At 40.1% G+C, this 14,577-nt stretch overlaps 1 protein-coding gene across 1 annotated transcript in view; it reads right to left on the bottom strand.

Moving 5' to 3' along the window:
- The window catches only part of LOC106083869 (uncharacterized), a 95,875-nt gene that overhangs the window by 16,000 nt on the left and 65,298 nt on the right, over positions 1-14,577 (bottom strand). Inside the window, exons 6-7 of the mRNA XM_059367784.1 lie at positions 11,040-11,539; positions 10,062-10,259 (exon numbers count right to left, since the gene is read on the bottom strand). Coding sequence (XP_059223767.1) covers positions 10,062-10,259; positions 11,040-11,539 — 698 coding nt within the window. The remainder of the gene's footprint in view (positions 1-10,061; positions 10,260-11,039; positions 11,540-14,577) is intronic.

Raw genomic sequence — 14,577 nt, forward strand, 5'->3', positions numbered from 1 at the left:
GAGCATCTTTCTCTTTGACACCATGTCTGAAATCCCACGTGATCTGTCAAATACTAATGCATGAAAATCCTAACCTCAAAAAAATCACCCTTTAAGATATAGCTCCCTTTTAACCCCCCTTATGTGCCTATGAAAAAATTTTTCAAAGAATTTAGAGGGTATAAAAAAGTCAATTCGGCCAAAATGACTTCTTACATCTACTATATGCCACAGTGTGGTATTCAGCCTCGGCAATAAAAAGGATATTTCCTACTATTAAGTTAAATTTGAATCCCAGATTTCATTTTATATGAAAAGTTTCCTCTGTTCTTCTTTATGCCTCCTTATTTTTGTGGGAGATTTCTAATAAATTTGCTAATAAATTCTTTTCGAATGCTTTTGTGGTTTCTTGCATAACTATGCTTAAGGTATGGTAATGCCTTTATATTAAATCTTTCTATAATTAATTTTCCGCATAAGCTTCGTATAGCTTTAATTGTTATATTTTTAATATATTCATCCTTAGCAAATTCTTAAGAAATATTTGATATTCAAAGCAACCTTACATTAAAATGAAAAATTAATTAAGAAATTTGTTGAAGAAGAATTTCACAAAAATATTTTATACAAATTTTCCGCATCAAAAAAAAAAACCAATGAGAAATGATTATTATTAAATAAATAAAGATGGCCATAAAAATTCTTCACTTCCAACCACTCTCTCTTTCCATCAGTTTCCAACAAAGAAACGCTCAAAATTCAATTCAAATGATAGACAAGAAAACAAAGCAAAAGATTGTGGTTTTCCTTTTCATTGCCAATGGACAATAAAATGTTGATATTAAATGCGATAAAAATGAGATGAAATGCTTTGATTAGTTCTTTCTTTAGTTGAAGTGATTTCTTAGGGAAAAATGGTTTCATTTTCATTTTTGGGGTTTTTCTATTGTTATGTGTGCTTCAAAACTTAAGGATGTGGGTTAGCTAGCAACTGTTGAACCTTAACTAAGCCTCAAATGGAATTTGATTTTATCGAACTGAAGAACAATGAGTAGAAGCAACCTCAATTTACCAAAACCACAAAATTTCCCTTGAAATTATAGCCCCATGTATTATTTTCATTTATGGTTATTGGTTTTAAGGTTGATTTGATAAAGGTCTTCAGTTTCGGCATTGTTTTTATTCAATTTTGCATACAAATATTAACTCTCCATGAAGGATACTTTCGAAGGCATTCAATTTCAAGGGGATTTCTTTTTTCAATAATTTCATTTTCCAATTAATGAAAACAAAAGAACTCAATAGGATTGCAAAGTATGCATGCAAGGTCCTCTTAATCAAAGGGGTTTCCGATGAGTTTTTGGTTTATCAGTTATATAGAACTTTGGGCTACATCACGTTATTTTACATTACAAAAACTTGAAAAAGAAAAATTGATTGGTCTTAAATGAAGTGAAATTGGATGAGTTATCTTTGCCCTGGAGCCAGTGAAAGGGATTTTCATGAAGCAATGGTATTAAAAATTCGATTGCCCATCCTCTATATGGATTGTACTATAAAACGAGTGCATTGAGATGAAACTAATTGTATTAAAAAATTCGTTATATACTTAAAACCAGTAAGGAAAGGCAAAAGTCGGGCGATGTCGACTGTATAATACCCTACACCTACCCTATAGGTACAAAGTGGGAGATAGCTCTTATTCTGAACCAATTTTGATGGACCTCGGGATGTTTTTCCATGGGTTATTAAACAATCCGTATAATACTTCGAGCAATATTTGACGTATATGGGAGCTACATCTATCGCCGAGGAAAGCGTTGTGCAAAATTTTGGGAAGATTGGTCTATAAGGCAGGCAAAGGTGGTGTTTATATCCAAGCCCGGCAAGGCAAGTTATACGACACCAAAGGCCTACCGACCCATAAGCCTTATGTCCTTTCTACTCAAAACCATGGAACGTATTGTGGATACAATGATAAAAAATAGGACATCCAGCGCACTGTTTAAATGCTAACAGCATGCCCATGTCAAGGAAAGGTCGGTGGAGACTGCCCTGCACTAGGTTGTGCATAAAATAGAAGAATCCTTTGATGCCAAAACGTACACACTGGCGGTATGCATGGACATCGAGGAGGCTTTTAACAATGCACGGACCGACACAATGATCCAATCCTTAGACCAGTACCGGGTGGAACCGGTCCTTAGAGACTGGATAAACCATATGCTAAGGAACAGGTGGATAAATTGTGTGTCCCATGACATAAATATTGGGTTGCCCAAAAAGTAATTGCGGATTTTTCATATAGTCGGCGTTAACAAATTTTGTCACAGCTTGTGACTCTGTAATTGCATTCTTTCTTCTGTCAGTTATCAGCTGTTACTTTTAGCTTGCTTTAGAAAAAAAGTGTAAAAAAAGTATATTTGATTAAAGTTCATTCTAAGTTTTAATAAAAATGCATATACTTTCTTTTAAAAAATCCGCAATTACTTTTTGGGCAACCCAATATAAGGGAGAAATTGGCACAAGGCACGCCACAGGGGGGTATTGTATCACCACTTGTATGGGTGACCACCATAAATGACCTATTACGGATGCTGACTGAGGAGTAATTTCAAGCCGTCTGCTACGCAGACGATATTATAAGACTTCTAAGAAGTAAGAATCCGAACGAGTTATGCAGAAGAGCCGAAAGGGTCTTGCATATGGCATATGACAGTTCTAGACCCAGAGGTCTCAATGTTAACTCAGAGAAGACTGAAATATGCCAGTTCACGAGGAAGACGAAGGTGGGCCAATTTGACCCACCACTTTTCCACAATAAGACGATTTCGATAACTGACAAGGTCAAATACTTTGCTGTGATCTTGGACAGGAAACTGAATTGGAAATGTCACATTCAGGAGCGTACTGAGAAGGCTTACAGATGTTGGACAATATGTAGATGGGCCGTAGGCTCGAAATGGGCCCTGAACCCAAGGATAGTCCATTGGCTCTACAGGAGCGTGATCAGACCAATACTTACTAACGCCTCAGTAGTTTGTTGGACTGCTATGGAGAAAAAGTGCAACATAAGGACCATGCAACAGCTTCAGAGAACATGTTGTCTTGGCATAGGCGGAGCGATGAGGACCACGTCCACTAGGGCACTGGAGCCTATTCTAGATATCCGACTCCTTGACATACAAATTAGGTGTGAGGCAGCCTCTACGGCTATGAGAATGGACTGAGGATGGGAGCAGCTCATACCATCGCGTTATAATCCAGGCGACGATAGAAAACCTGGAAGGAAGGGAAGAGGTTCCCGATCGGATACCTGAGATGAACCTTGAAATCGAGTGCGAGGCACTGCTGCCATTGGCACAGTCTTGGATTGGCGGAACCCTAGTATTGCCATCTGGAAGATCATGTTACACAGATGGATCAAAGCTAGAGGACAGAGTGGGCCTGGGGGTCTACATTGAGAACCCAGGGACTGAGATCTGTTTTAGACTGGCCGACCATAATACGGTCCTGCAGACGGAGATCCGGGTGATCACGGAACGATTGAAGTATTGTGGTGCTAACGCGAGGACGTCGAGTGTAAATATCTTTACCGACAGTAAAATTGCCATAAGGGCAATAACAACCAGGACGGTAAGGTCACGAACAATCTTGCGGTGTAAGAAGGAGATTAACGCCATCTCTGAGTATGACAAAATCCGCATCGTTTGGTTGCCGGGCCATAACGGAGTAAGGGGGAATGAAAGGGCAGACGATTTGGCGGTGAAGGCCAGAGGACTGACGTCAATAGACTTGGTTAACCCGAAGCCTTTCTGGTCGACGCAGTCCGAGTTAAAGGAGGAGCGACGAATGCACATGCGACATTATGCAACAGCGAAATGGTCGGTAGGACGGCGAAAATCTTTTGGGGGGATTCAGATCGTGAGAAGACGGGGTTATTACTGAAAGAAAGTAAGAAGGAGGTTAGTATAGCTATTGGTCTCATAACGGGACACATAGGACTATGAGCTCAGTTATGTTAAGGCACGCTTTCCTCTACAAGTACCACAATATCTAAGATGTTTCGTAGAAATCGATTCAAAATTTCATATGCAAATTGCAAATTTTGCCCTTGAACATTCCACTAAGGAACAGGGGCAAACTTCTCACATATCAATGAGTGCAGTCTGATTCAAGTTAAAGCTCAATGACAACGGGCCTCCGAGTCCGAACGGCGAGCCGCAGTGCGACACCTGTTTGGAGAGAAGTTTTACGTGCCATAGTACCTCACAAATTTCGCCAGCATTAGGAGGGGAAAACCACCGCTGAAAATTTTTTTCTGATGGTCTCGCCAGAATTCGAATCCAGGCTTTCAGAGTCAGGGGCGGACATGCTAACCTCTGCGCTACGGCGGCCAAAATTACATATAGCTCCCATATATATGTTTGTCAGATTTTGGGTAATTTGCAATAACGTTGTAATTTTTCAGTCGTAGTTATTATAGTTTGAACATATTTGCTAGAAATTTGATACGGTTTGTTTAATAACCCATCTGAAAATATCCGCAGAGGTCAATCTAAATTGGTTCAGAATAAGAGATAGCTCCCACTTTGTACTTATGGTGTAGGTGTAAGGTATTATACAGTCGGCACCGCCCGACTTTTGCCTTTCCATGCTGGTTTTTGCCTAGTTTAGCAGAAATTTGGTACGTACAGTAAAATTATGACCCTCAACTAAATTATTTTGTATTTATATTTAGCAGAATCCTTAGTAACGGGTTCTCAAGAACTAAGCAGACTTGCACTTGTTTCCTTTTAATTTTTGCCCCATTTTGTTGTTGTTTTGAGTTTGTCGGAAGCATTTACCACAACACCTGTGTTCCTTAAAATAATTTATGGTCCCAATTTAAAATACAAAAACATTGTTTTACTTATTTTGTTACAAATAAAGTTAATTAAAATGTCTATCCACACATAAACTCCTGTGGGTTTTAAGCCATATTTGTTATGAATTCATATCAAAAAAATTCATTTCGTTTATAAAGATGTTTAAAAAACCAAAAAGAATAATTTTATGAGGACCATAAACGACAGCACGCAGAAGTTTATTATCGAGGAGATGTTTGTATGTGTATTTTTTACATGGCATATCACCTCACAAATGTTGCCAGCATTAGGAGTGGAAAACCACCGTTGAACATTTTTGTCTGATGGTCTAGCAAGGATCCGAAGCCAGGCGTTCAGCGTCATAGGCAGAGTTGCTAACCTCTGATCTACTTTGTAACACATCAAAATATTAATCTGAGACCCAACAAAATATATATATTCTTAATCGTTTTTAGCCCTGTCCATCAGTTTACCCGCCTATCGAAAGCACGCTAAGTTTCGAAGGCATAAAGTTAGGTATTTGAAATTTTGCACGAATACTTCCTATTAGTGTGAGTCGGTTGGTAATTTAAATGGGCTATATCGGTCCATTTTTTGTTATAGCCGTCATATAAACCGATCCTGGATCTGAACTTGACCGTCAACAACTGTGCCAGGTATGGCCCAAATCGGTTCATTACCAGATATAACTCCCATAGAAACCTATCCCGGATCTCCACTTCCTGAGCCGCAAGAAGTCGCATTTATAAACCGATTTGGTTGAAATTTAGCATGAAGTGGTTTGTTTTGACAACTGTACTAAGTATGGTCTGAATCGGCCAAAACCCGATATATCTTCCATATAGAACGATCTCTACTACTACTTAAGGCAATAGAGGGCGAAATTCGTCTACGATTTGAGTGAAATTTTGCACAACGACTTCTTATATGACCTTTAACATATTTGCTAAATTTGATCTAAATCGGTCCATAACCTATGTCCCTCCCATAAAAAAAGATCTTTCGATTTTATTTCTTGAGCCACTATAGGGCGCAATTTTTATACCCACCACCGTAGGATAGGGGGTATATTCATTTAGTCATTGCGTTTGCAACACATCGAATTATCAATGTTTTGATGCACGCTGGTTAAGTTCTTGAACGGGTCAAATCGGACCATAATTGGATATAGCTGCTATATAGACCGATCTGCGGGAAAGGGTTCAATGACCATAAATGTCATTTTTTATACGATTTCATGAAATTTGAAACAGTGAGTAGATTAAGGTTTCCCGACAACTGGCCAAAATATGTTCCAGATCGGACTATATTTAGATATATCTGCCATATTGACCGCTCTCCCGAAATAGGGCCTGAAGACCATAAAAGCTTCATTTATTATCCGATTTCGCTGAAATTTAAAACAGTGGGATACTTTAAGCCTCCCAACATCTGATCCAAATATGGATTAGATTGGTCCATATTCAGATATAGCTGCCATATAGACCGATCTCCCAATAAAGGGTCTGAAGCCCATAAAAGCTTTATTTATTTCCCAATTCCGCTGTAATTTAAAACAATGGGTTACTTTAAGCCTCCCAACATCTGATTTAAATATGGTTCAGATCGGGCTATATTTGAATATAGCTGCCATATAGACCGATCTGCCGATAAAGGGTCTGCAGGCCATAAAAGCTTTATTTTTAATCGGATTTCGCTAAAATTTGAAACAGTGAGTAGGTAGAGACCTCCCAATATCAGACCTAAGTATGATTCTGATCGGACTATATTTAGATATAGCTGCCATATAGTTCGATCTGCCGATGAAGGGACTGAAGCCCATAAAAGTTTTATTTATTACCCGATTTCGCTGAAATTTGAAACAGCTAGTTTTTCTGAGCCTCCCGAAATTCGACGTTTATATGGGTCCGATCGGTTTATATTTGGATATAGCTGCCAAAAAACTAATATTTTGTTCTAAAAAATTGAACAGTGACTTATATTTATTAAACCACTCAATGTCCGTGCCGAATTTGGGTGTATAAGTTATCCAATTTTCACCGGATTGTGACGAAAGGGTGTTTACATATATGCCCGAGGTGGTGGGTATCCAAAGTTCGGCCCGGCCGAAATTAATGCCTTTTTACCTGTTTTTGTATTAGGCAGCAATTTTGCACAATGAACTCTACTTTGGTCTCCAACAGCCAAACCAAGAATGGCCTCATTCGATTCATAACTTGGTATAACTGGAATAGCAAAACAATTTTTATCTATAGCCTTTTGTTTGCCTATAAAGAGATATCACTCAAAGAACTAGACAAATGCGATCCATGGTGGAAGGTATATGAGATTCGGCCCGGCCTAACTTCTTTTTAGGTCCATATTGACCGAGTAGGTAGAAGTGTCCAGTTAAGGTGTTTTGGGGGGTGGTTGGCCACCCAGACATGACATATATTGTCCATGAACATTCGTCTTAGGAACATGCGCAAACTTCTCACATATCAATGAGTACAGTCCGATTCAAGTTTAAGCTCAATGATAAGGCGCCTCCTTTTTATAGCCAAGTCAGAACGGCGTGCCGCAGTGTGACAACTTTTTGGTGGGCAGTTTTTAAATGGCGTAGTACCTCACAAACATTGCCAGCTTTAGGAGGAGAAAACCACAGATGAAATTCTTTTTTTCTGATGGTCCCGCCAGGGTTCGAACCCAGGCGTTCAGCGTCATAGGCGGACATGCTAACCTCTGCGCCACCCAGGCACTTGACCCTAAAAGTAGATGTAGATTCGTGCTCTACTCTCAAAGAACTTTAATTTAAGCCCGATATGGATATGGTCAGTAAAAAGGTATATCATTGGGGGTTTTTGTTGTTGTTGTAGCAGTGTGTTGTATACTGAGGCGGCAGACCTTGCCGATGAAGAACTTCATCGGGTCAATCTGGTACGTACAACCGGCTGCCATGGAATTGGGGGTGTGGTGGCCCTCCTACACAAATGGTCCCATAATAGAATAACAGTTTCATGCTCTAAATATCGTTCATTTATCCGGTTTGAAAAAGTAGTGAGAGGAAGCGGCCCACCAAACTCTTGGCCTCACAATTGGATATGAGATTATTTTTTTGCTCTCAAATAACTTTCATTTTAATTCCATATAGAGATGATTATTCCATATATTCACTTGGCTTTGGCTTTGGTGAGGCGCCCCCACCACCAAAGCCCGACACCCGAAATTTGGATACCAAATTTTTATACCCACCACCATAGGACGCGGGTATACTAATTTAGTCATTCCGTTTGTAACAACTCGAAAAATTTGTCTAAGATCCCATAAAGTACATATGTAATTGATCGTCTTGTCGTTCTGAATCGATCTAGCCATGTCCGTCCGTCTGTCGAAATCACGATAGTGGTCGATTGCAAATGGGCCGTATCGGTTCAGACTTAGATATAGCTCCCATATAAACCGATCTCCCGATTTAACTTCTTGAGCTCTTGGAAGTCGCACTTTTTGTTCGATTTGGCTGATATGTTGCATGCAATGTTCTGCTATGACTACCAACAACTGTGCCAAGAACAGTCAAATCAACCTGATATAGCTCCCATATAAACCGATCTCTCGATTTGACTTCTTGAGACCTTGGAAGCCGCAATGTTTGTCCGCTTTGGCTGAAATTTTTCATGTGGTGTTCTGCTATAACTTCCAACGACTGTGCCAAGTACAGTAAAAATCGATCTATAACCATATAAAATGATTCTCAATTCTTGCCTGATTTGGCGCAAATATTCATATGGCGCTTTGTTATGACTTCCAACAACTGCGATAAGTACGGTCCAAATCGGTTTGTAACCTGGTATAGCTCCCATATAACCGATCTCCCTATTTGATGTCTTGAGCCCTTACAAGCCGCAATTTTTATCCGATCTGGCTGAAATTTTGCATGCGGTGTACTGTTACGACTTCCAGATCAGGCATTTTGAAAATAGCAATAAGGGGAATGACCGTCACTCCCCCTTAGGGAAAGTTAAGCTTAAAGTTTAACTTTATCTTGATATAGCCCATCATATAGACCCATCTCCCGATTTGAGGTATTCAGCCCTTAAAAGCCGGATGTATTGCCCTATTTCGCTGAAATTCAGAGAAGCAGAGTTTTAATAGGCCCATCATATAGACCCATATCCCGATTTAAGGTCTTCAGCCCTTAAAAGCCGGATGTATTGACCTATTTCGCTGAAAATCAGAGAGGCAGAGTTTTAATAGGCCCCTCGATATTCGTGCCAAGTATGGTTCAGATTGGTCTATATTTGGATATAGCTGTCATATGCAGAAAAACTGCATGATTACACAATTTCGGTGAAATCGAACACCACGAGTTGCGTTACATTGAACAATATCCGTGCTGAGTATGGTCCAAATCGGTCTATATTTGGATTTAGATGCCATATATGTATATAGATGTCTAGACTTAAGGCTTGGGCCCATAAAAGAGCTTGCTTACCTGATTTCGTTGCAATCGGAGAGAGAGGGGCTGCGTTAGATCCTTCGACGTCTGCGCTCAATGTGGTCTAAATCGAACCAAGTTTGGATATGCCACTCATATAGTCCCATCTCCCAATTGAAGGTCTTTCATCCATAACTGACGTATGTGCTACCCCATTTTACTGAAATATGGTACAATGAATTGTATAAAACCCTATCAAATCCTTCCGAAATATGGTGCAAATGGGAGCATATTATACAATTTAAAAATTCTTGTTGTCTTCATAAGTTTTTAAAATGTTGCCATTATTTTGAGTTAAAAATTTAACCTTCATTTTAATTGGGTTTCTTAAAAACGACCTAGGATTTTGATAGTATTCTGTTTTTCCACACTTGTCTAAAGGACACAACTTTTCTCTCCTCTTGTTTTTTCGTTCTATGCCCGACAAACATGGCTAATTTTCCAAAGTAATTGCCATTAGCCACACTGATAAGAGGATTATAAGCTCACATCGACAATTCTGGCAAACACCCTTTGAGAACGAAAAATAATATTGCCTACCAACCTGTCCCTGTCCCTGTCTCTTAACTCCCTCAAATGTGCACAATATCCTGTAGGGGTTTGGCAAGCTCTTATTTCAACAAGAACTAACATGAAGAGCAAATAATGTTGCATTATGCTCAAGGATTCAAGGAAAATTGGAAACAAGTATGAAAACAGCAACAAAAGGACATTGAGGTTCCTCACGTGATGTTACTTACCCGAACTTTGCGTACGGTCTTTCTGCTATCGTTGCGAATGTTGATGGTAACACAGACATCCTCACCATGCGTGTACCAGGCCTTATCCAAACTGGCACGTAAACCCACACGGCCATCTTGCAACAGGAAGGGTTTGTCGACAGCACCTTGTGGCCCACCCCCGCTGCCACAGGCAGTTACACCAGCTGCGCTGTCATACTGTGGGGTGAGCAAGTACAAGAGATGATTGTGGCAAACACGCATAAAGATGTTAAAGATGTTTGCGTGTGTGTGTGATGATGATGAGTTTGTCGCCAGCCACATCGTTTCAAAACATCATTGTGCAGATTGGTTACAGTTGGTAGTGGTGTTGCATCAGAATCCATTTTGCCCGCAAGGATGTCGTTGTAATTGCATTGCAAATATTTTTTCAAGAAATGAAAGAAAAATAATCGAAAGAAGAAGAAGAAGCATTAACAACATAGATCATGATGTGCTCATCACACAGAAAGTATGATGAAGCTGATGATGAAGCTTCTAAGAAAGCTTTACTGTGTTTAAAGCTCTTTAATGGCAAACTAAATGCACATCCTGGCATTATGGCATACAATTCAATTAGTGGCTGCTGCCTTTATTACCGCCTTTGTATAAATACTATGGATTCTAATCCATATTTAGGGACGACATAAAGGATGAAGGATAATTCTATTGGCTTGGGAAACTAAATGGAAAAACTTTTGCTGACTATAATTAGAGAAAAGTGGTTTAAGATGAAGCTTGGTAAGAGGGGGAACTAGTTGATGTGCATCTAAATGGAAAAGTAAACTAAAAGTAGGATTTAAAACAAGGATGCAAGTATATAAACAAATTGCTAGCCATCTTCATTTCTTACAGTTTTCCCATCTTGTTGCATATCCTTCCACTAACCTCACTCTGCAACATGGGCCCCTGTTCCTTGGTGAAATGTTCATGGGCAAAATTTGCAATTTTTCCACTCACCTCTTGAAACGATTTGCTGTAATTATAAAACGGATCGCTGGGACATTTTTCCACTTCACTTTTACTGCGTCCAAAACGACTGCTGAAGCGAAAAGATTTCGGTGACAAACGTAATTTGGGGAATGAATCTCCCCTCTCCGATTTGCGACTTTTACCACCGCAGGATGTCTTTGTCTCTGTCACACCAGACGATGATGAAGGTGCTATTGTTGCCGCTGAAGCATTGCTGGTATCTTGTGCCACCAGTGTGGAGGAATCAGAGGCTGCATTTGATGTGGGTGCTGTTGCCGAGGATGTTGTGGTGCTTGAAGACATGGCCGCTGTGGCCGTGGTCTGAGTGCATGCCAGTGTGACCGGTGGTGAGGATACGGGATTATTGAAAAGAGCTGCAAAGTTCTCTGGCCCATTTATGCCATGATTGAAGACATCGGTGCGATATATGACACGTACACCCATTTTGACGGAAGCTCGTCGATGAAACTTCTCATCGGTCTTATCCGCTGGAGAAGAAAAAGAGAAAAACAGTTAATTAGCATGGATTCACAGATTTTGGGGTGAAAGTTTTTGCTAAAATTAAGCCGTCATGAATGTGGAATTTAAGTAAAGTTGGCAAGCTGTTATTTGTTCACACCAGGGATCAAGTTGTGGGTCTTAAAATAGATGAGCTGTTCTTTATTTGACGTAGAAATAAGTAAATACATTGGAAAAGTTGGAGTTGTCTGACTTTTGCTGAAAACCCAAAGCCTTTGAAAATCTACTTAAATGAATTTGTATAATTTTTTTCCGTATTTGTTGACGTTAATACCCAAAATCGGGAAAGAAATTTGCAAACCCGTCCTGCTTAGTATGGCAGTGAGGTTATTAAATTTAAAAAATAACCATGTCGCTGTAATTCTTTGTGCAGTGTAGTAAAAGAGTGGTAAAAATCCAAAAATTCCCTCATTTAGGGAAATATGTTGGAAAGGGTGGAATTGGTTGTTTTTCGTTTTTTCCAACATTTACCGGAAAACAAAAATAGATGAAAGTGTCCTTCTTCTAAAGAATTTCTATACATTTTGTCCGAATTTGTTGACAAAAATACCCAAATAAATATCTCATATCTGGAAAAGATATTTCCAAAATCGACCTTTTTACTAGCGCCGTAAAGACCTTAAATTTAACGAATAAGCATATCGATACAATTTCCCGTAACTATGTCAAAAAATCCAAAATTCTTCCAAATATAAAAAAAATGTTGCAAAAGGTATTTTTAGGTATTTTGATATCTTACCGACGAACAGTGGGCCAAACGATAAAAAAAATTGGTTCGCAAAGTTTAGCCTGTTGATTTGAAAATTGTTTAGGTGTAGGTCCCATACAAACTTACGCACCACCATGGATAAATGAACCATCCTCTTTTATAACAAACATACTACCACATCCAAAGTTGCCCATGAACTTTCCACTAAGGAAAGTTTTCAAGTTTTTCTTAGTTCAAAAAAAAGGGGCCTCCTTTTTATAGCCGAGTCCGAACGGCGCATCTCTTTGGAGAGAAGTTTTACATGGCATAGTACTTCACAAATGTTGCCAGCATTAGGAGGGGAAACCACCGCTGAATATTTTTTTTCTGATAGTCTCGCCGAACCCAGGCGTTCAGTGTCATATGTGGACATGCTAACCTCTGCGCTACGGTGGCCTCCCATAGACATACAGATTAAGATAACTCGATGGAATAATTGAGGAGGATCAAGTCATACCGTCGCGGTGTAATCGAGGTGAAAACAAGAAATATCGATAATATTTAAGAGGTTTCGGATCGGATGCAGGAAAGCTTGTTAAAGTCAAGAGCAAGACATGGTCTTGGGTTGGCGCAACTCTGATATTGCCATCTGGAAGTTCATGCTACACAGATGAATCAAAACTGAGGACAGAGTGGGTCTGGGGGTCTACATTGAGGACTCAGCAAGGGACTGACATCTTTATTCCATTTTCTGACCATATTTCGGTCATACAGATGGATATATCATCACGAACACGGAATGCATGAGGTGGCATGGTGTAAACACAACGACATCGAGTGCGATCATCTTCACTATGTATATCATAACCAGTACGCTAAGGTCACTGACGATCCTGGAGAGTAAGAAGGAGATTAACGCCTTCTCTAACGTTGCATTACGGCGACAGAATTGAAGATAGGATATGTTAGGTTACGTTAGAAAAAGGATGCAGCTATTAATCCGCCCCATGTCACTATGGAATACACCTATACTACTAATCGGCTTGTCGTGCCCATCGCCTTAAGTCTCATAGCCGCAGTGGCCGCCTCACATCTATATAATGCCCAACATCTGTGAGCCTTCTCAGTACGCTCCTGAATGTGACACTTCAATTGAGTTTCCTATCCAAGATCACTCCTAAGTATTGGACCTTGTCAAATATCGAAATCGTCTTATTGAGGAAACGCGGTGCGTTAAATCGGCCCACATTCGCCTTCCTCGTGAACAGGCATATTTCAGACTTCTCTGGGTTAACATTGAGGCCCCTGGGTCTAGCCCAGTCAAATGCCATATGCAAGACCCTTTCGGCCCTTCTGCATAGCTAGGTCGAATCCTTACTCCTTAAAAGTATTATAACATCGTCTGCATAGCAGACGGGTTCCAACCCACCTCAGTCAGCATGCGTAATAGGTTATTTATGATGTGGCGTGCCCTGTGCCACTTTATCCCTTGATTATAAATTGCATTATGATAAGCCTTCGATCAACCGCATTATTCCAAGATTCCGGTGTTTCCGTGAGTCCCATCGTATCCTGTGAAAAATGTCTTTTCATCAAAAGCCTCAACATGTCCTCCGTTGTTTCTGCTCTCAGTCCATAAATCTAAAGATATCAGATCCAGAACACAAACCACATTAGTCGCAGAGTTCCTGAATCTGGATATATAACAGATCCAGAAACTCTGTGACTAATTTGGGGTATGTTTTGGATCTGAGTCGAGTGGTCTGGTTGTGCAGTGACATGTGTCGTGTGGTCCCAGGTCACAATCAGGACCCACATCCTGCGCGTTGGCATATATCCTTACTCGGTAGAAGTTGGGGAGGCTGCATTTGCCGGATCGTAATTCAGCCAGAACTACGCTGAACGGGCGGAGAGAGGTCATTTCCCCGGTAGCTTTTCACCGCATCTGCTACCGTGTCAAGACCCGTTTAATACGCCGTTTGATCTAGAGGTTCTCTCTTGTAGCGCTAAACTACTCGCTCTAGATCACAGATGGGCAGCATACATATCCGCACATAAATTCCTATGTCCGCGGCATGGGTAAAGCAAACAGACACACACGTACAATTTAAACAATTTCATGTGTCTTTGTTCGGCTGATTCTATTTCAAACCTTTTTCATTTGAAGGCTGGTTTTTTAAAAGCTATAGAAAAGTTTTTCAAAATACACAACACACTGCTACAACAACCAGCAATTCCTTCGTCCTCCTTTTGTCGAGGTGTATGCCAGAGACTTTATTCGGACTTCGTTTTCCCAACACAATAGCAACTAGAATGGTT

The sequence above is a fragment of the Stomoxys calcitrans genome, chromosome 4, assembly GCF_963082655.1.
Source record: "Stomoxys calcitrans chromosome 4, idStoCalc2.1, whole genome shotgun sequence".
Taxonomy (NCBI): Eukaryota; Metazoa; Arthropoda; class Insecta; order Diptera; family Muscidae; genus Stomoxys; species Stomoxys calcitrans.